The sequence below is a fragment of the Silurus meridionalis genome, chromosome 16 (assembly GCF_014805685.1).
Source record: "Silurus meridionalis isolate SWU-2019-XX chromosome 16, ASM1480568v1, whole genome shotgun sequence".
Taxonomy (NCBI): Eukaryota; Metazoa; Chordata; class Actinopteri; order Siluriformes; family Siluridae; genus Silurus; species Silurus meridionalis.
Genome location: NC_060899.1, coordinates 7062518 through 7085537, shown reverse-complemented (window position 1 = coordinate 7085537; position 23020 = coordinate 7062518). Strand labels below are relative to the sequence as shown.

General features: G+C 39.1%; 1 protein-coding gene across 6 annotated transcripts in view; it reads left to right on the top strand.

Annotated features, from left to right (window-relative positions):
* Positions 1-22675, top strand: part of rgs19 (regulator of G protein signaling 19) — a 48951-nt gene extending 26276 nt beyond the window's left edge. For all 6 annotated transcript variants that reach the window (XM_046869540.1, XM_046869542.1, XM_046869541.1 and 3 more), the window contains 4 exons: positions 8599-8738; positions 10493-10567; positions 11855-12089; positions 20321-22675. In XM_046869540.1, coding sequence (XP_046725496.1) covers positions 8599-8738; positions 10493-10567; positions 11855-12089; positions 20321-20509 — 639 coding nt within the window. In that variant the 3' untranslated portion in view covers positions 20510-22675. The remainder of the gene's footprint in view (positions 1-8598; positions 8739-10492; positions 10568-11854; positions 12090-20320) is intronic.
* Positions 22676-23020: the final 345 nt, after the last annotated feature.

The following is a 23020-nucleotide window of genomic DNA, read 5'->3' as shown; positions in this document are numbered from 1 at the left end:
ATTCCTATAGGAACTCCTATTTGTTTTTGGCCTGAGACAGCTGCAGAAGTATAAATTCACCAAAACCGATGGTATTTTTCAGATTTCCGAAGAAATGAGCCGTTTCTGAGAAAAGTCTTTAAAAAGTTATTATACAGGACATGTGATATACTGGATCAGTCACTGTTCACAATTCAGTATTAGCATTTCTCTTGCCATAAAACATGACACTGGACTTCGGAGTGAAATGGGACATACCTCTTTTACCAACATGCTTTTCCGAATTGAAGAATAGGAAACTACAGGTATTAGAAATTGAAATGCTCAATATTTCAGATTGGAATATGATTATTTCTCTGAGGTCGTCTCTATGCTTACGGGTCTTATAGGCTGTAATCAGAGATGGCACTGATTCCAGGTGCATGAATAGTTAATACTGAATACTCAGCTCACATTAGTATTTATTAATGTAGTAAATAAACACTAACTTTCTGTATGTTGGTCTGTGGTTGATGAGAAACTTGCTAACTATGGGTGATTATATTAGGAGCTGCAAATGAAATTCTTTTCAATTTACTTTGAACCAAAAAACAGAACTGCACGTTCAGCTGAGGTGGATGACTGCGAGCTTTTTCCCGCTCGACCCCCATGCGCAAGAATAGAAGGCAGCATGACTGAATCTGTACTATACAGAAAGATGTATTATTTTTTTTTTTTTTTTTTTTTTTACTATGAATCTATAACAGATCCATTCTTCTCAGAATTTCAAAAATCCCCCGTCTCCACCCTCACCCAGGTCTGAAGGATTTGCATGTAAATAGGCATGTTTATCTGTGAGGTTGAATATGCATAAAACTACACACCCTAGTGTGTGTGTGTGACCTTGTGTTTAGGGGCCACTAGTTTCTCGGTAAAGTCAAACAAGGTCAAATAGAGCCCTGTGCATGGTTCTAAAAAGTTTCTTTTTTTTCCCTTTGCTGCATAATTTCTTCGATTTCACAATATCTTGGTGTGTGGGTGGATGGGGGTGGGTGGGTGGGTGTGTGTGTGTGTGTGTGTGTGTGTGTGTGTGTGTGTGCACGTTTGTGTTTATATTTTGTTAGGAACCAAGAATAGAAACATATGAACATTTTGGCCGTATGGAACATTTGGCTGGTTTCTGATGGCAAAATTTGTGTCAGGTTTAGGAGGCATAGCATTAACTATGTCAATGGAAGATCCTAACAAGAATAGCAATCCAAGCTTGTACTGTATGTGTGTGAGTCCTTCAGCTCCTGGCCATCTGGGAATCTCCTCTTCTATTGGTTGTGTAAAATCTTCCACTTTTAAACATGAGTGACTAATTGTGAAGTACAGTAGCAGAGCTTCATTTCAGGTGCAGGGATTGGTTTAAGAGAATCTCTAATAAAGTGAGGGTTGTGTTGAACCTGTCGAGCTCAGCGTTTCTGCATTTTATTCCTGGAGCACCCCTTATTGGTCACTCATGCATTCTGCAAATCCAAGCCAATTTGTTGCTAAATTCCCTGAACTTGAGTCAAGTGCATATAAGAGAACTTCTAAAGAGCTTGTAAGAAGATGCATCTTTACAACATTGTCATTTTCTGTTCCAACAAATATTCCATTATGGTGTTGTGAGGTTCTGGGTATTTAACCAATTTATAGATCTTTTTTTTTTGTGTGTTTTCTTAGATTGTGTTTCCCTCTAACTGTAAGAGGATTAGATTAGAACCCCCATGATGAGTTATTCTCTGATCTGATTTTGTTAGGTGATGCTGGTATGAAACTGCAAGAATGGAGGAATAATCACACCGATTGCTTGTCAAATAAGTGCTTAAATGGTTAAAAACCCTTGGGTGAGATTCATATTGCTCTTTAAACATACAGCATGAAGAGACAAAAGCCCCAGCCGGCTGCCATCTCTCTCTCTCTCTCTCTAAAACAAGAATGCAATTTCTTTCTTTTTTTCCCGCTGTCCTTCTGGGTCAGTGATGCTGCAGTTTCGGTTGCCAGGGCTTGACCAAATCCCTCCTAACGGGATTTTAGTATAAGGGTTAATAAGATGAGAAAAGGCTCAGCTGCATATCCGGTTCTACACAAGCATGTTCTGATAGTGAGAAACACACACACACACACACTTTTTTTTTTTGTTTTCTCGCTGCTGTTTTAATTTTTTTATTTATTTTTTTCTCGCCCAAACTGTCAATCTGAAACTGTGAAAAACCTCGCACGCACGCACAGTCACACATCTTGATTTGAGAGACTTTGATATTATGTGTAAGAAGAGAGGTGTAACTAATGCTTCTTGAATATTTTGTTTTATTACAAAAAAAACAAAGTAAATAAATTAACAACAACAACAAAAATGACTACAATAAAGAGTTGCTGGTATTTATTAGACACACTGCAATTATCAAGTGCTCACGTTCAGCACTGTTTTCAAATTAGGTGCCCAAACTAGCACAGGGTTTTGGTGTTTTGTACAAGTTCTCTAAATGACTAAACATCATAATGGATAGATATTATGAAAAATCGCTTGTATTGTAGAAATGTCTTTGCGAATCGCAGCGATACCCTTGTCATATCATAGACTCTGACTTTGGTGAAGCCACTGCTCAACATTGCATTAAAGCTTTCTAATCCACATGAATACATTAATCATTAAGGGTCATTCATTTATAATAAAAAAAAAAAAAGGACATATACAAAAGCATAATAAAAGTGATTATATTTAATATAACAGCAGGATCAGTGAGAAATCACTCATCTCAGAGAGTTCATTTGTTTTAGACCAGATTGAACAAATTTCAACCCGTTCTTCTTCTTCTTTTTTTTTTTTTTTAATAGGAAAGATTGAGCAATAATTTGACCATAATTTTGGAACGCCGGTACAATAGAGCAATTCAAATGCACCGGTTATGTCTCCATCGCAGTGTTAAAGCATCCCCATAATGCCCATAGAGGATTTTGGCTATACATCGCAGTTGCATTTTTTCATGAAACGAAAACCATGCATATTATTAGCAACCGTTTTTATTATTGAATGATCCTGAGATATCAGGTTAGTTTAAAAATAAAAAAAATTTTAAATTAAAAGGAGGATGAAAAACCAACAAATGGGCGCAAACGCAATCGCGCAAGGCTGCTGATGTCAGCGAAGCCAAGATTCTCTAAAGAGAAACTCTCCAGGAGTGAATGGGAATCACCCGGGACAAAGCAAGATGATTTTTCTCGTGTTCGCTTTAACAGTGCATGTGAAGTGTGCAGCGTGTTGTCATGCTTCAACTACTTTAAACCTCGTCTTTCTCACACTCTCTCTCTCTCTTTCTCTTTCTCATGCACACACACACACACACACACACACACACACACATAACTCTCCTCTTGACGTACATTAAACAGACGCGAACCCCGTAGAAGAAAATAGACTCGGCGCAGAGTAGAAACAAAAGAAGAGCAACTCTGAGGGACACGGGGCTGCCAAGAGCTAAAAATATCCCGTTACTGTCCGCTGGCTGAAACTACATTATGTCATGCTGAAAAGCAAGGAGAGGGGGAAGGCCTGAAAGAGAGATTTTTGCAAAAGAATGAGCTCGACTCCTTAAGGAAACATTCAAGCAGCACATTTATTAGCTCATTAAAAACATTTTACACCCAGCAGAAGCTCCTACGTTCACCATGTCTACTTGTAGAAACATTTCCTTTGAACTAGTTATAAACTAAAGCAGCATCGTAGGCAGTCTTGAAGAAGAAGCGTACAATTTCTACTTCAGGGGGAGGTGTGCTTCTCTTTAACAGTTATGACTGGGAATTTTCTCCAGATCACCATACATACAGTATGAGTCAGAACATACACTACATAGACCAAAGTACTTTTAGACACCTGACTTTTCCCAGCCGTTTGTGTTTCTTCTCCAAAATGTTCTCCACACAATTGTATAGGAGTTTTTTTTTTCACTACGAGACCCAAACATGTTCCAGCATGAAAATAACCCTAAAGAAAAGTCCATGAAGATATGGTTTACATGGGTTGGAGTGAAACATCTTGAGTGGCCTGCTATAGAGCTGTGACCACAACCCTGTTGAACACTTTTGAGATGAATTGGAACACTGACTGCATGCCAGGTCCCCTCATCCTACATCAGTACCTGAGTATTCTAATGCCCTTGTAGCTGAATTAGGACAAATCTTCACAAGCACACTCTAGTGGAACATCTTTCCAGAAGAGTGAAGATCATTATAAGAGCGAATCAGGACTGAATGGGACGTTTAAAAAGAACACGTGAATTTTGCGGTCAGGTGTCCTCCAACTCTTGTCTTACGAGTGTATTTGTTGAAGGAGCTGACACTGAATCTAGTTAGATGTTACACAACTGGATGAAGTAAAAAAAAAAAAACAACAACTTTGGAGCAAGTGTGTGCTTAGGAATGCTGTCAACATCAATCATGTGCTAATGTTTTAAACTGGGAATGATGCAATCGAACAAGTCAAAAATTACCTGTAATAACGTCAGTAGTAATACCGAGAAATAGGAATAATAATAGTCATTCACATAAGCCAGAACGGAACAAATGAGGCAGCGCACACAACAACACGCCGAGTTCTCAGCTTGTTGTTTTTTTGTGTGTGTGTGTGTGTCATGTTTTGAAAGCTGAGTACGACCCTGTTGTAGAGATTAAATCGACACTAACATGTGGCAGCTGTCACATGGTATGTAGCCGAACAGCTACAGCCTCTTAATTGTGAGTCTTATAGAAATGTAGTGCTTTCTTGTCGGGTAATCCAAAGTATGAATGTCTACTTCCTTCCACTCTCACACACACTTCCCCCTGCTGTTTCAGCTCACGGCTGTGCAGACTCGCAAAGGAATATGATAGTGTGCGTATTGTCCTCAGCTACAGAGGTTGTTGTTACAATTTAAGGCTTGTTGGTTTGGCCAGAGACTCCATTATGAGATCCTTGTACTGTAATAAGGCAGTGTGTGTGTGTGTGTGTGTTTGGGTCTATAGAAATCCTCCATTCATCTAAATATGCCTCTATACTTTCATCAGGTCATTAAGCAACAAAGCGCTTTTGTTTTAACAACCCTAGTTCCCTTTCGCTTGCTTACACACACACACACACACACACACACACACGGAAGCAGAAAATCAGCAAGTCGTCTGTGTACGTAGCTGTGGCTGTCGTGCTACTCTGTATTAGTATTAGTGATGGTCAGTGGACAGAGCCATAGGGCCTCTTTATTTGGGCCAAATATACTTATGCTTGAGCCTTTTTGGAAAATTAAATACAACACCAGAGCTAAGAACATTTGTGCAACGAGACTGTGGCTACATTTTTTTTTTTTTTTTCTCAGGCCGGTTGACTCCAGTTCTCAGGAGTAATTATGCAGCATTCTGCATAAAACAGACGTATTAAACAATATATACAATACTTGAATGCATACAATGCGCACTTCTCTCTCACACAGGACGCACTGTATCTATTGCACGAAAATTGAGAAACTGGAAAAGAAAATTGGAGAAAGGTGCTTATTGCACAATTTATACAGTGTCCTAAACTGGGAAATTTGCAGTGACACAAATGCGAGTTCCCCCAGAACTGTGAAGTTGGAGAACAGTATTTACCTAATACAGTTGGACTACTTTTTTTTTTATTATTATTATTATTTTTTTTTTATGGTATATTGTAGGTGTATTGTATAATAATGAAAGATTATTTACGATTATATTTTTGGTGAAATACTAATTTAGGGAAACTGTTTTAATACTATTTTTTAACTAGATGTTTTTATCCAACTAATCTGGCAAACATGGGTGTGGTATTTTTTATGTTTAAGGTCCTTTGTGAAGTTGCAAAAATCAACCAATCAATCGACCAAATTTTATTTATAAAGTGCATTACAACCACCAAAAGGAGCACAAGGGGCTTTTCAGTGAAGCAAAAAATAGACAATTAAAAAAACTAATAAAAAAATTAATTAAAAGTAAAAAATAAAAAATAATAAATAATAAAAATAATAAAACTTTCTTTCGGCTTCTCCCATCAGGGGTCGCCACAGCGGATCCTCCGCATGTTTGATTTGGCACATGTTTTTACGCTGGATGCCCTTCCTAATGCCAGAAGACGCCAAAATTTTTAATGTACACGCCATAATTACAAAACAAATGTAAAACATAAGAAAAGGAGAACAGTTCAATTGAACACTTTTTGGGGGAGGTGGTATCGCAGCGGTTACCTCTTGGGGGCCCCTGAGCAAGGCCCTTAACCCTCTGTGCTCTGGGGGCACTGTAACATTGTCTTTACTTGAAACTTCCATAGCAGAATTTAAAGAATTAGTAATAAAAGGGCACGTAAGCCATTTTCATGTTCAGGCACGTTTTTGTTTTCATTATCTGCCTTTCGGAACAGCATCAAGTTTTCAACGTGTCTCCATGATATATTGATATACAAACAACCAGCCCTTGTTATCTTTTTCTTTTACTCCGGGTTTAATCACATTTTTATGATATCAGCCTCGAGAACTCCCTATAATCATGCAGAAAGGTAAAGCAACTGTTACTAAATTTTTTGTCATTAATGAAAAGCATAGGGCTCCACCACTTTTTAAACCCCCCTTTACTTTAGTACAATTGTGAAATGATATCAGGTACATAGTTCATTGAGCTTGGCAGTGGCAGGGCATGCATGTGACATCACTGAGAGTGCATGTGCCACAGATTGCAGGTCTGCACCCAGAATCCATTAGGACTTTAGCAGATGGAGATTTAATTGACTGTCTCTACTCCCACTTTGTACAGTGTACAGCACAACCAAAGGCTACACCACATTAGAACAACAGCACCCTCCCGTATGTCATAACACCTTAAAAATATATTAGACATGTTCCATGTTCAATAGGGTTGAGGTCAGGGGTATATGAAGGTCACTTGAGATGTTCCACTCCAACCTTGCCAAACGTTATGGACCATGCTTTTTGCACCAGGGCACTGATTTGGGCCTGGTGAAGGGAAATTTGAACGCCTCGGCATACTGAATCATTCTAGACAGTTGAGTGCTTTCCAATGTTGTGGCAATAGTTTGATGAAGTGCCACATATGGGTGCAAAGGTCAAATAGACTATATAGTGTAAGTCAGTGCTTGGGCTTCCACCATGTAAACAATCAACTCAGGACAATATTATTTCATGGTTTCAAGTACGATAAAAAGTTTATATTGCAAAACTTCACCCATTGTCTCGACCCTTCCATTCATCTCCCCGGTCCGTCCACGTCTCCAAATCCGTCAACCCTTATTGCAAAGTATTGTGATAATACCATAGTGGCGTGTCTGCTGGTCAGAATCAGCAGGTTGAAAAGGATTTCTGTGGGTGTGTGTATGTTGCGGCGAAGACCTCGCTATCTCCTCATGGCACTGCCGAATGACTCATAATGCCGTCTGGTTTCCTTTGCTTTCTTTGGCACTCGATTTAATCAGTTTATGTTCATGGACAGATTTAGTGGTCGTGCTGTTTTTGGTACTTCTCAGTCTAATAATTTAGCAGATAAAATAAAACTCCAAAAGCATGCAAATAACAGGATTTTAATGGTATCCAATGTGATACCAAAATTTCTACAACAAGCATGTGCTTTTGTTCTATTGTTGCTCTTTATATATAACTGTATATATTATTGCAAAAGCAAATATCCTGTAGAGGCTGGTACGTATCTGAATTTTTTTGGTTCATCCTGTGGCTGCACGATTATGTCCATGACCTCCGTATAAAGTGCATGCGTGCAGATGTAGATTTTGTACGTAAGCATGGGATGTAAAATATTATCCAAATGTCTGAGTTTACCCCAAGAGCAGTCTTTATTCAATCAGTAATAAAGTTCCAAATTAGTTCATTTATACTTCTTAATGTCTATGTCTAATACATACCATTCAAGCATCCTCAGTATGAGGTTTTGGACATTAAGACCTTCAAACACATTGTCTTAAGACCGTAGTTATGGTTTAAATGAAATATATAATGCATACTGACAAAACAAGATATTTGGATATAAACTACAAGGACAAATGTTTGTGGACACCTGACCATTAGCTTTGTATACTTTTTTTTTTAATATACCGGTACATTACATTCCACACTCTTCTGGGAAGTTTTAAACTGGATTTTAAAATGTGTGATTGTGGTGTTAGGAAAGTCAGGTACTGATGTAGGGTGAAGAGGCCTGGGGTACAGTCAGCGTTCTCATTCATCCCAAAGATGTTCAGTAGGGGTTTCGATCAGGGTTTAGACTTTATAGCCATCTTGAGGATCTTCCATTCCAGCTTATGTAAAGCATATGTTAATGAAGCTAAATTTTGTGCACAGGGGCATTGTCATGCTGGAACAGGTTTGGGTCTCCTAGTTCAAGTGAAAAGAAAATGTAATATTTCCGTGTCCAGTGACGTCCTATACAATTCTGGGCCTCCAACTTTGTTATAGCAGTTTTGGAAAGAACCATAAATGAATGGAAAAGTCAGGTGTCCCAATACAGTTGTCCATACAGTGCATTTTAGTCTCAGTGAACTCACACAGGTAGACATTGTTATGTGTGTGTGTGAGACATAAAGGTGACTTACTATGTGTGTTTCAGTACACAGGCCCAGTCCCAGCAGAGCGCGAGTCTCCGGTGGCACGGAGCGAGATGTCCCCGAGCCGGGCGCAGCACTCGCCGCCTGCACAGAGACCCAACGCCTGCTGCTTCTGTTGGTGCTGCTGCTGTAGCTGCTCTTGGTACGACCCATACACCTATTTCACTCTCTCATATGATGAGGCTTTCATTTAACTGTTAATACGAGAACATGGAAGTAACGTGCAATCAAAAAACTGAACAGAGGCCACCTCAATAAACATAGATCTGCTTGATTAAAGCTTCATTGAGTACTGAAATATAGATTGGTAACTGATTGGTAATTGATACGGAATAGAAGCTTAATATACCGAGTAGAACGCTGTTGGTCTACATCGATTCACATTACATAAACTTTATCCGGGTAGAAAGGCCACTGCTTTCTCAGCTATTTAGAGTTGAGATAAGTTCAGATAGAACTTTATTATCTCGAAGGAAAATTCTTCAGATCACAAGAAAAAATATTTATATAAATGTAATACAAATAAAATTTTCTAGATATACAAAATGTGTATTAAAAAAAAAAAAACATATGTATAACATAAATAAATGATGGGTGATTTGGTCAGCAGTTGTACATTGTGTTGTAAGAATTCACCCAGGAGAGGAGGTTTCAAAAATTAAAGGAACACTTGCAAAACAGTTGGACGGAAGCGTTTATTTCACACATCTGTTTTTTTTTTTCCAACAGCTATGTTAAATATCACGTTTAGCGTCACCGATTTCCTTATTGCAGTTTCCTTGATAGTCATTTACATTACATTTTTTGATTCGTTATCAAGAATTATCGAGAATTGTCGCGAATTCCAGCTACTTCCTCTTCATTACAAATTTCCTAAGACTTCCTGTGCTTTTACGTGTGTTCTGTGTGTGTGTATGTGCGTGAGCGCACGTCTGTGGTGCGCCGTGTACGAGGAACCTAAAGAGCAACAGTGATTAAGATTGCTCTCATTCGAACGAGAGCTCTGTGGGATGTAGTTGCATATTCACAGCCCTCTCAGTTTCTCTTGGTCTCTTGCACTTGCGCACACATTGTAAGCCACTTGGGAATGCTTTTACTGCCTAATAACAGAGCTCCTCTAGATCTATTTCTGACAGGCTCTCTATAAACGATAGCATAAAGCTGCAACTGGAAGATACAGCACCGCCGGCCAAGCTGCACACATCTGTGTTAGGTGTAATTGTGGACCACAGTGCGGTGTTAGCAGCACGTGGCCACGTGCTAAAGCAGGGCCTGAGGTTTTGCGGCCAGTCTGACTTGATCAGCGCCTCTGCGGTCACTCGCAAAAGAGCATGAGTCATGGAAACATATTTGAAGACCACAGTTAGTATATGACAGACCACAGTGTTCAAAGTGTCACAAATGAAAATGTTTGTTCCTCGAATCAACGTCACCTCAATGGCCTGTGTAGGAAGACCACGAGTAATGTGACAGTTAGGTGCTCGATGTAAAAGACCGCAAACCTCTTAAGTAAAATTGTCTCTTTTTTTTTTATAATATTAGAGATTGATGTTTAGAATTGTCTTGGAACCATTGTAAGTTCTGGTCATTTCTTAGATTATCAGATGCTCTCTGAGCAACTAAAATGAGATGAGAGTCTTCTGCATGACCAAAGATTGCAGCGCTACACATGCTTTAGCGTCTCTGTGTGACAAATAGCATGTGTATGTGTACAATAATAAGGTTGAGCTGGAGAGCGTGTGTGTTAGGAATGTTTGTCCCTTCATGCCACGTGTATCTGGTGGGTGTGTGTGTGCGTGCGTGCGTGTGAGTGCGTGTGTGTGGCCAGGCCAAGAGGGTTCAGGCAAAACTGTTATTTCTCAATGCTGTTTTACCACCTTCCAGTCTCACTATTAGGAGAGAAGATGAGAGTCGCCGGAGATTGAAAGCCCAGGATACTAAGCTGGAGACCATACCAAACTGTGAAGTTTGGTAAGATCACATACACACACACACACACACACACACACACATTCAGCAGTGCCTCTTGGTGTGGGCACATGCAGATGCTTTCCAGCTTGAGCATTTTTAATGTAAAAATCCCCAAAGCAGCATAGCTTTTGGGGTGATGCCGAGCTGTCATTAAAATGTAAATGCCATGTTTATTCAGCTTCATTAGTAAGCGTCATGTACGCCAATCGCTCAAGATTTCTGATCAGAAGAGTTCAAATCCAAGCTCTTTCAGCCAAAACTGTTCAGCACTTCGACACAATCCTTATTCGCTTTTACTCAGGGGATGTGTTTTAGCTGTTTGGCTTTAATTTCCTATTTTTTACATAGTTATCATTTTTTAAATATATAAATATACAATCACTTTCTGTTTTACAATCGTTGTACTTATTAAAAGTCAAGTTGTTTCTCACACAGCTTTTTTTATGTGTATATAATGTATGTTGGTGCAGGGAGCTGATTATAAAACCACACGACGTTTTGACACAATGCTACTTTTTATTCGCGCACAAAAAACACAAGCTACAAATATTGTGCTTGATTTTATTTATTTTATATTTATTTACTAAAAAAGCATAACGAATAATGGCTCATAATTTGCAAACTTACTACTATTACAAACTGCATACCTGTCTATTTGCTTTGTCGGATGTTTTTTTTTTTTCTTTTTGAGGAGTTCACTGAGCCATATTACTTTAAAATGCGAACACAATTGAACAATATTTACGTTTTAAGTAGGTAACATGATTGGTTTAGTCACTAGTTACTTATAATATTTGATGCTCATTTGGCCACTATTTGTTGCTCGCTAATTAGCCTTGTAGGTTGTTAGTTCAAAGGAAATCACACCGTACACACACACACACACACACACACACACACGCACGCACGCACACACACTAATGACACAATTGTTAGATTCTTGTGAGGTATGAGGGGTATCCTGCATGTATTGGAACAAAAAGGCAGGTTCCAAGCTGCAGGTCTCCAATGAATTTTATCATTAGTGTGATGGGCTTTTGAGATTTGCATACCACTGCATGCCCAAGCTTGTTCTAGTACAAAGACGGATTTCTGGTGTACCCCTAACAGTGAGAAATCTCGGGTGTTTTCTTTTTGCAGTGCTTGATCACTGACTTTCTCATTGTTTTAGAAAATTAAATAAAATAAAACACAATGCAGCCGGAGGACACACTCATTCCCAGCCCAAATGACTGAATTCATTGTTTTGTTTTGTTTTTGTTGTTTTTGGTTTATTTACCTCTTCAGCAACAAGCCAACGGTGGAGGAGATAAAACAGTGGGCTCAGTCCTTCGATAAGCTGATGAAGAACCCGGCAGGCCGGAACGTGTTCCGCGAATTTCTGCGCACTGAGTACAGCGAGGAGAACATGCTCTTCTGGTTGGCCTGCGAGGATCTGAAGAAGGAGATCAACAAGAGCAGGATAGAGGAGAAGGCACGCGTGATCTACGAAGACTACATCTCTATCCTTTCACCTAAAGAGGTAGTAATAAAAATAATAGGCAAGAAAGTCTATTTTTATATATAATTTTCTTACACAAAAATTTTAAGTGCAAAAAAAAAAATTGAGGTACACAGAAGATCCTTTAAGTGAGGGAGAAATAAATAAATAAAAGCTCTGTGCACTGGAGGTTGGTGTTAAAGGAACTAACTGTTTTGCAGACTCGTGGTGTGAGAATTTATAAGCATGAATTGACACGTTTTACATCGGTGTCTGTATAAGGACCGATGCGATGTTGCAACAGTATCCGTACATCTTCTCATTTCCCTCAGTGTATCCATTTTGTGTTTTAATACACTATATATATATAATCAATATCAGTGGTGGGCTGTGCATTTGGTACCTGGGCCTTCAGTGGGGACGTACCCGACTGAATCCACCTCTTAATACCACCACTATCACGTCAAAATTATAGAAACTATCAATACTGTACGAAAACGCAATATAACAACATGTGGCATTACAGAGAGAGAGGCATTTCACATATGAAGGGTGAAGATCATTTTACTTAAGCAAGAAACCCAGTTAAGACTCCAAACCTCTACAATACAACCGCAACTGTGCACCTACATCATCTGGAGCAGTTCACAATCCAAATTTGTCTAATAACATGGCAAAAACATAAAAGATGGAAATAAAATGCAGCCCACTCACCAGAGATGCATTATCATGATTTGCACCCCTCCTCAAAGGCTGTAATCCAGTGGTACCGCTCGTATTCACTGGTCTGGAATTGGAGAACGAACCCTTTTCCGGACTGTGACACGCTAGCTAGCTTCGCGGTTGGCCGACCTCCTCATGATGTCTAGCTTTTCTGGAAAATGTATTTTTAAATATGTCCGAGACCAAATACATTTTTCTTCCTTCGTAGGGATAAAAAAGTCTTAATCAGATGTATTTATGTGTGCACAGCTATAGACGTGTTTTGCCAGTCGTACTTGGCTGTAACAGTTTCCCTCTGACCAACCAATCAGAGGACGGAAAAATGCTGACGCTATTCTAAGCCAGCTCGCTGCCCTGTGAGGCAAATATGAAATCTGATTGGTTAAAGAAACAGACCTTTTAATAATAATATTCTCTGTGGTAAAAGAGCCAGCGGAACAGACTTTGCCGGCCCTGGGCAGATTAGATTGACATGGCTGCATGGCTGAAATCTGATTGGACAAAAAAAATCTAACATCCTCATACACGTACAGGAAGCAGTGCAGCCAAGAGAAACGCTACGAAATGAAGAGAATAAACTGTTGGAAATAAATTAGTACAATTTCATGGAACGAATATTAGAATTTAGGTTGTAAATGTAGGTCAGTGCTTCTGATCATGATAGCAGAAAAGGTTTTGCTGAAGTCAGTGTAGTCAGGAAAAGAAAGTGTTCTTTCTCCAGGAAAGGAATAGAAAAGCAGCCTTGAGAATAACGACAGGCCGTGTTTGCAACACTTGCAACTTCTATGAGTTTTTTTTTTTTGTTTTTCTGAAATATCCTGTGGTTGTGGATTTTTTTTGTCATACCAGCTTGTTATTAGTCACATTATTATTACATCTGTGTGAGATCTTTGCACAGTCACTAGGCAGTGTGCAGATCTTATCACATTCCAATCATAATGCACATGGGGTTGTGTGTGTGTGTGTGTGTGTGTGCGTGCGCAAACACCTGGTGCTTTGACAATACTGTATTTTGATTTAGTCATGCTGCTGATGTTAAGGAATTAGTAGTAGTGGAAGGGCACAGTGGTGCAGTACTAATTGCAGCCTTGCAGCTTCAGGGTCCTTAGTCCTAGATTTTTTTGTGCATGTTCTCCCTCTGCGTGTAGTTTCTTCCAACTTCTCGGCGTTTGTGCGTACGGTATTGTGCACTCAATTCCTGGATCGTGAACAGCGTAGTCCCACAGTAGGCCCCAGATTCATCGTAATGCTTCGACCAGGATGAAGTCTGAATGGATTTTTGTATGTCCAGTGTCATCCACTTTTCTTTAAAGCAGGTCCACCTTGTTTATCTAAAAAAAAAGGTGTTGTATGTAGTAGGGGTGTGCGATATTGACAAAAAATGTCAAAATATTTTTGGATTTTATCAATAGCAGTAATTCGGTGGTATTTTGCTGAGTGTGTTATTTTTATTGTTAAGTGTGCATCATCTTTTGAGTCGAATTCTTACATGTAATCAGTTGAATTAAATAATTTAAACAACGATTATAATGCGATATTATCATAGATATGCACAGATCAGGCATAACATTATGACATTATAACATTATGACCAGTAAGAGATTAACTCTAATTGTCTTTTCATCATGGCCCCTATCAGTGGGTGGGATATACTGGGTAGCAAGTGAACATTTTGTTGGTGTGTTAGAAGCAGGAAAAATGGGCTCGTTGATGCACGGGGGGAGCGAAGGCTGGTCGTGTGGTCTGATCCAACAGATGAGTAGCTTAATGTGTAGCTCAAATTGCTGAAGACGTTACTGCTGTTAACGCTGTTAACAGGACTGGTTTGGTAACAGCACAATATAAGGCAGGTGGTAATATTGTCATGCCTGCTCGGTATATATTGTACACCCCGAGTATGTAGTGTGATGTCTATTGTTCGGATTCCTATGTCCTCCAGATTTCAGTATCCATAGTCACATTCCTCTATTATTTTTTATTTTTTTTTGCGCAGATAAAAAATGTGTAGTTTAAACCACAATGGCTTTGCTTGGGATCCACATACTTGTGCGTACTGTGTATGAATATTTACACAAAGGTCAGAGGGAGAATGCTGTATTTGCCTGCCACTTAGACGAGTGGAAATGGAAAAGAAACCAGGTTGTGTTTAGTGCATAGCATTAATAACAAATGCACACCCACTTACACACACTTCATAATGAGGAACATGACGCTCTTTCAGATGTTACCTAACCCTCTTCTGCCATCTGTCCGTCTAACAGCTCACTCTATCTATAGCTCAGCATGCTGATCTCTCTGTGGTCTTTAATTAACGATCTCCGTCTCTCTCTCTCGCTTTTTGCTTGAGAGCAAGAAATAAAGATCTCATTAAGTATTAAAAGTGTATTGTAAAAATTGAGAGCAGCTTTGGGTCAGCTGTAGCGGAGTGGCTCAGCTGGAGTGGGTATTCTTTGTATGTTTGTGTGTATCTACCACTCCGCTGTCCACAACCCTCCTCTTTTGCTCAATAGGGATTTTTTTATATATATTAAAGATTTCACATTGCAAAAGCATTCTTTATATCTTCACAACTATTTAAATTTTATTGCCTTAAAAGATGAGGAAATAATTACATGCCTCATCAGGGCTTCATAAAATGTTGCTGTGTCTGTGCGCTTGTGTATGCACGTACATACGTGTACATACAAGCTTAGAGACGACTTGCCGGAGCAGGTTTTATTTGTCAATTTCCATTCCAAGTAAGCCTTGTTCGATATAAAAAAGTAGTCATGCAAAGACATATTGATTAATGTGAATGTAGGTTAGTGTTAAGATTTTTTTTTTTCTTCCTTCAATGGGATCAAAATTCCAAACATATGTCTAACATCCTCTATTAAATCTATACATGTATGGAAATGTCAGCCATCGCCAGTGCTGAACTGTAGTGATCCATTACAGATCTAATATTTGGCAGTTAGTCCTCTGTATTAAAGGGACAAAATTCATGCAACTATCCATGTCATTCATTCTGCCTATGAAATGAAATTAGGGATCCGTGTTGAAAGAAATTTGGCTAAATGGCACACACACGCACACGCACATACACATGCACCTTTTCCCTCTGTCTCTGTTCCTGGTGGAAAAGTTCAGTCAGCTCTTTCTTCATTTCTCATCAGCACCCACACACACACTCACGCACAGAGACTCACTCACTCAGTCATTCTCCAAATATCTCAGACTCATGAGGCACTATATTTGAGTTTGTTAATGGTTTATAACAAACATTATGGACCCACTGGAACCCATTAAAGAGTCTATAGACTAAGCAAAGCTACTTATGTTTGGCAAAGGCCTTTTTCACTGAGTGCGCAAACACACACATGCAAACATGTCTGGGCATATTTTTAGATATTTGGTGGGAATCAAATGTCCCCACAAGGATAGGAATATATGGCCTATTTGGTCCCACATACATAGACAAGTGTAGGCATAGCATTAACTGGATTAATAATTGTGCCGATGGAAGGACCACATAAGGATTGTTGAATAAACACACACACGCACGCACGCACACACACACACTCAGTCAGAGTTTGTATGTCTTTGTAATGCGTGTTTGTGCTGTATCATATCAGTGTGTAGAAACGTGTATTTGTCTGTGTGCTAGACTGGGGCCGGCTGATATGGACAAAAAAAGGTGACGTAAAAGTTGTCAGACATTGAACGATAATTAGAAAAGCAATAACAGTTTTTGTATGTCACTGTATTTACAGCAAAATACAGAATCTACTTTCATTTCAGATATATTTAATTACTAATCACTTTTCGAGCAAATAAGAACATCGAAAATAATCCAACATAATGTTATCGCTGCTTTTTGCAGTTTAATCGCCGATGATGTCCAACTTTTCTGTTATCCCAGAATATCTTTGTATTGTGCCCAAAGATATTACTATCTCAACTAAGATACATTATATGGACTATAGTATTGGGACACCTGACTTTTCCAGCCATACAGTAATTGGAATGTTGACTGAACCAAAAGCATCCTTAGTGTGAATCAGTAGGCTGAATGACCAAAGTTCTCAACATTCACACTCCAAAATCTAGATGAACATCTTTCAAGTAGAGTGGGGAGGTTAATATAGCAATTTAAACGTGAAACAGGATGTTGGAAAAGCACATGCAAATCCTAAGGAATCCTTTTTTTCTCCATATTGTGTAAATGAGAGAATTTTTAATGCGAATAAACACAGACTGGTTTGTGCTACACAATATGCCTTGCAATTTGAACACTTTGAGAGCAGATCATAAATGCCTGCTGCCTGAGGGGGATGCACATGTCCTGTGTTTCTGTGTATGATCATTTAAACCTTGTGTGTCTTTAATGTGTGATGCAGTGGTCAGTTCATGTGTGTGTTTCAGCTCACAGCACGACTTAGAGCATGGTTTTCTCTTTCTCTCTCTCTCTCTCTCTCTCTCTCTCTCTCTCTCTCTCTCTCTCTCTCTCTTTCTCCCTCGCACAGCAACATTAGGTACAATCTACAGGAAGCTATAAATTATGTTCCCTTTGGCCTCGAAGAAGTGCTCTATAAATAGGCTGCAGTGTGCTAAGCAAGGGAGGTTTAAAAAGGGGGTAGGGATGATCAACAGGTTGAGCGACCCATTGGACCTTCCCACAGTCCCCTCATTGAGCTTGTGGTTCCATCGGCTTTATGTTAATCTGAGAAGCTGAAATGTCTGATATTGTCACTGATTCTTGATGTTGAGATGCTTGAAAGTTTTTTTTTTTTTCCCCCCCACTTAATGGAGCTTGTACACCTCAACCGTTACAAAAGTCCATTAGGTTTTTTTAGCAGTGCAACACACAAAAATTTAAAGCCCAATTTTGTCAATCTACCTACCATAATGTGAGGTAGGAAGAAGCCCAGAATATCCAGAGAAAGCCCACATGAGGACAAACTCTGCAGTAACCCAAGCTCAGGACTGAACCCTACACCCTGAAGCTGTTAAGAATCAACACTACCTGCTGCATCGCTCATGTTTCAAAAATAGTCCATATTAAAAGTAAATTGCTTTAGAGCACTTAGGCTTGCAGAATGAACACAGTCATTGTCAGTGTGTCTTGCCGAGGCCAATATGTACCTCCAAGTTTTAAGATTGCTTCTGAATTCGAGTATTAATTGCCTGTTGCTCAATAAATCCTGTTTAACCCGTATACAAAAATCCACTATCCTGTAAAAACTAATAAAATAACATAGAGAATATTATAAAGCATGTTTTATATAGTTCATGTGGAAATGCTGCAGTTCCGAGCTAATCGTGGCAAAAATGCATGATCATTAGGCTTTAAAAAATAAAAGAAAATGTTACATCTGTGATTAACTCATGGTGGACTGATGCACACTTTTAATTTAAGACAATATTTAGACCTCTTTTTTCCTTGTTTGTGGTTTCTAATAGCAAGTGGGAATGTTTGTGGGCACAGGAAGAACATACCGTCAAACAAGAGGTGATCACACTTATGCTACAGACTTCAATGTATACAATTTTTAGACTAACCCCAAAATAGGCAGTTATGGGTAGATCCAGCAGAAAGCCATCCTAGTAGCAACACATTCTAGTATCACATGCTGAATGTTTTAGATTTACCTTTATTAAACAGTGTTTGATACAGTAGCTAAGTTTCTTATCAGCACACATAGAAGAGCTAGTATCCTGCTACTGCCGGACCCTTAAGCAAAGCCCTTAACCCGCAACTGCTCAGTTGTATAAATAAGATAAATGCAAGTCGTTCTGGATAAGGGAGTCTGCCAAATACCGTTAATGTAACTCATTAACTAAGGTTTCAGGTTTCAACAGAATTTCCATCTCAACTACATCTCAAAGACCACACAAAATGCATAAAACTAGCCCAAAATGAGGCACTGGATCAGGGAGGCACAGCATTTCTGATGTACAGATATTCTTTGCATCTATCTTACAGTAAAACTGGTTCTGGTTCTGAACAGTGTAGTCACACTGTGAGCAGTTTGCCTTTGTTTGAGGAAATGGGTTAGGTTTTATTCCAGTTATTGTCTATAAAATACTATCTTGGAAATCACTGTGTATTTATATATATATATATATATATATATATATATATATATATATATTTATATATATACAGGCAGTCCTCTACTTACGATTGAGATACGTTACGTCGACCCCATCGTAAGTCAAAAATATTGTAGGTCGAGGATGGTGCCATGACTGTGACCGCCTTTCCTGCTTCGTGCTGATTTATAATTTCATTTTCTGCTCTAAACTGATGGTTTTCCTCTTTTTTTTTTTCACTACAAGTGATACTTGGGCGCTTGGAAGACATGCTTTTATCACTAAAAGTTGTTTGAAACCGTTTGAAAAGAAAAAAAATACACACTGAGACAACTTTACTCTGTTGAACCGCTAGCGAGAGTGGGGCATCTCACAGGGCGAGAGATACGCTCATCCCTGCTGCGCGTCCAACACATCGTACATTGTACGCTGCTGCCTGTGTCTGTTGCACGGAATGTAAATGCTTTAGAAAATTTTGTCGTATCGCTATTGTCATCGTAAGATCGAAAAAATGGTTGAACCATCGTAACTCGGGACCATCTGTATATATCTGTATCTGTATATATATTATACTTTAATTTAGCATAAAAACTTAGCAACCTTGTTGTTACATTTTTTGTACTTGGAAAATGTTCATAGAGTGAGCATGGGGCAGTGTGGTTCATGGCCCAATAGACCTCAGTTAGTGGTTGTTACAGAAACCATGTCTGATCACTGGATGCAATGGAGCTAACACAGTGACTGTACCTAAGAGTGGACCATGTCAAAATATTTTAAGTGAAGCAAAATTATTTCTGGTGATTGACATGTTAGAGAACGACAGTCGAGCTTCATGAATGCACACACATTCCAACACACAGATGATGCTCTTGATAGTTCTGTAACAGAGCGATGTTATTCCATGGTGATAGTTGGAGTGAAAACTTACTATCCATAAATTCATAAAGGCAGGACAAAAAGTAGATTGCAGGTCACATCGGTGGTGCCATTGTCACACTCATTTCACTGACCCTTACTGCTACTGCCAAGTATATAGGCACCTCAACATGGGACTCGAGCCCACAACCTTGAGGCCAAAAGTCTCATGCTGTACCACCTGAGCTAGCCGGGCAAAAATAATTTGATTAGATTATTAGATTAGATTTATTAATAACACGGTACTTGCTGTTTTGGGTTAGCTGATGCACCATTGTAAAGAGTAATAATGTATACATTTCTATTAGTAATGTGGGTGTGTGAAAGTCAAAACCACTATCCAGGATTTACCTACTGTGCACGCTTCGGCTCCTGATTTTGACTCCTGAGATATCCAACTTGTGATAGGGTTTAGAAAAACCTATGATCTAAAATATAACACTTATTAAACCTCTTACCTTCTCCCTCTCCCTCCCTCCCTCTCTCTCTCTCTCTCTCTCTCTCTCTCTCTCTCTCTCTCTCTCTCTCTCTCTCTGTCGTTTGCTTTCTGTCTCTGGCAGGTCAGCTTGGACTCGCGAGTGCGTGAGGTAATCAACAGAAAGATGCAGGAGCCGACTTCACACACGTTTGAGGACGCACAGCTGCAGATCTACACTCTCATGCACAGAGACTCGTACCCACGCTTCCTCAACTCACCCATTTATAGATCAATGGTACAGGGGGGCTCCCGCTCTTCCTCCGAATCCTAGATCCACTTCTCTCTCTCCATTCATCCTTCCGTCACACAACCACTAAAAGAGAAAGTACATGTTGGCTTTTTGCCATGGTTGGATTATGCGTCTATTTCCCCTCCTCGTGTTTTGCTTTGACTTCACCTCTCTGTTGTCTTGGAAGGCGTGCCGTGCCGCCGGTATATTCTAAACCTGCACAGACCGAAACTGGAAGACACAGGGTTGAAGAAGTAGTCATAGTCATTTCGCTGCTTGTGATGACGGAGACAACTACTGATCCACACGAGTCTCTTTGTCCATTGTTGATTTTTTCCCATAGGTATGTGTACGAACACAGTTTTATCTTTTTATCTGATGTCATGAGTTGACAAAAGACGAGAGAGCTCCTCTGCAATAAGACACGCTGGAGTCGACTTTCTCCACTCCGCATACGACCGTTTTGCCTATTATCTACGACCTTTGACCTGTCCACTGTCTCCCTTCTCTGCGATCAGCTATTTGAGACATGGGGTCAGGCAGTGGTGGATGGTTATATTTGTTACCGGAGGGGCTGAAAGTTTCCCAGTTGCAAAAAAAAAAAAAGAAGAAGAAGAAAAAAGAAAAATAATATTTAGAATGTTAACATGTTTAAAGAAATGCTATAGAAAACAACAATAGGTGGAAAATAGATGTAGATATAAAGAAAAAAAAAAAGTGAGTGGTGAGAAAATGTCTTAATTAGACTGGTCACTCGAAATGCATTTTAAATTTTAGTATTGTTAATGTTATTTATTTTCACATTTTTGTCAACTTTTGTTCTTGTACAGTCGATTTTAAATCCGGTACAGATCACGCAAACCGAGCAAGGTCACGAGTGCTTCATAGAGCACCGTGTGTGAGTGAGCGTGCGGGTGTCTGTAGGTAAGCAAACCTCAGCCTCTCTGGCACATCCGTATTTACAGGATGAAAAACCATTTCCTTGGCGAAAAATTGCAAAAAAAAAAGAAAAGAAAAAAAATTCTAAGATGCTGCTTTCTATGTTTCTTGTCTGGATAAATTCCAGCGTTTCTTCAGTAATTCTTCAGTATTGTCATATTCTGGCGAATAAACTCCTTAATTCAGATGAATTAATAAGCGTTGTTTATAGATGCAAAGCACCTCATAAACCTCTGTTTTTTATTCACATATCAAGCAAAACCAGTGTTAGTGTTGCCATTACATTATATATATATATATATATATATATATATATATATATATATATATATATATATATATATAACAATTTTATAATCTGGACGTTGTGCTCAATCGTTTCATTTTGGATGTTGAACATCTGAACTGTCCTCACTTGCTGTCTTCCTCTTCACCTTCGTATTTATCACAAGAGGAGGCTACACAGCTTTGCCTAATAACGATCAATTCTATTAGAATAAATCCAGAACAGCCCCAGCTTTCTTTAATTACTGAACCCAAATCAGGCTGTAGAAATGAACCTTTACAGAACACCAAGCTTTTTTTTTTTTTTTTCCCCTTATTGAAAAGCGGTGCTTCACATCTATGACATTGTGTGTCCTTGTTGACATTTCTACGGTTTGTGAATAGTCACTGAGTATGGTGAATGGAACTCTTCCTGAGCATCTGGGCCTTGACTTGTGCACTGTGCAGGACTTGCATTCATTGTGCTACAGGAAATGTTTAAACTGCAAAAATAGCTGTATTGAATTCATCTGATTTTCGGACTGTTTCACTGCCAAAAGTCTGAACTGGGCTTCTGCGCACAGAGGCTTGGGATGGGACGTTAGTGATGTAGGATGGTTACAAAGATCTGGAAGCAAACACGCACACTTAGGCCCTGTCCACATGTAGAAGTATATTGTTTTGAAAACAGTTCACATGGAAACAGTATTTTGGGTCACTGGAAACGGAGCGTTTTGTACTCAATTCAATGTTTTTGTGTGGACTGAATGAAACGTATTACACATGCATGCCCATTGTGGTATGTATGTGTAATGAATGTGCTAGGACTCTGTTTGTCACAGGTGTTGATGTGTTTGTAATCTGTTTATTTTTATTAATATTGCACCCTCATGCAGTGGCACCTGGATCAAATGTGATCCTAAGCAGTAGTTTTATATCACTGTCCCTGACCAGCATAATACAGATATGAATAATGAATGACTGAATTAAATGTATAGCCATTTTGGTGGGGTTTTTTTCTTCACATTTCTCCTTCTCAGTGCACACACACGCTTACAACCAGTTGGTTGGCTTGCTCATGTAAATGTTTCCAAATCAGTTTTTTCAAACCTTCATATGGACATTGATACACCTAATCTTATGGCCAAAGGTTTGTGGACACCTGGCTATAACATCTATAAATGTATAAACATCTATAAAAGTTGTCCAGAATGTGTTCGTATGTAGCAGTATTAACATTTCCATTCACTGAAACAAAGGGGGCCAAACATGTCACAGCATAACAATGCTTTAAAAGTATATAAAGACAAGTCCTCTTCGCCAGGGTGCGGATGAGCCCACATCTAACTT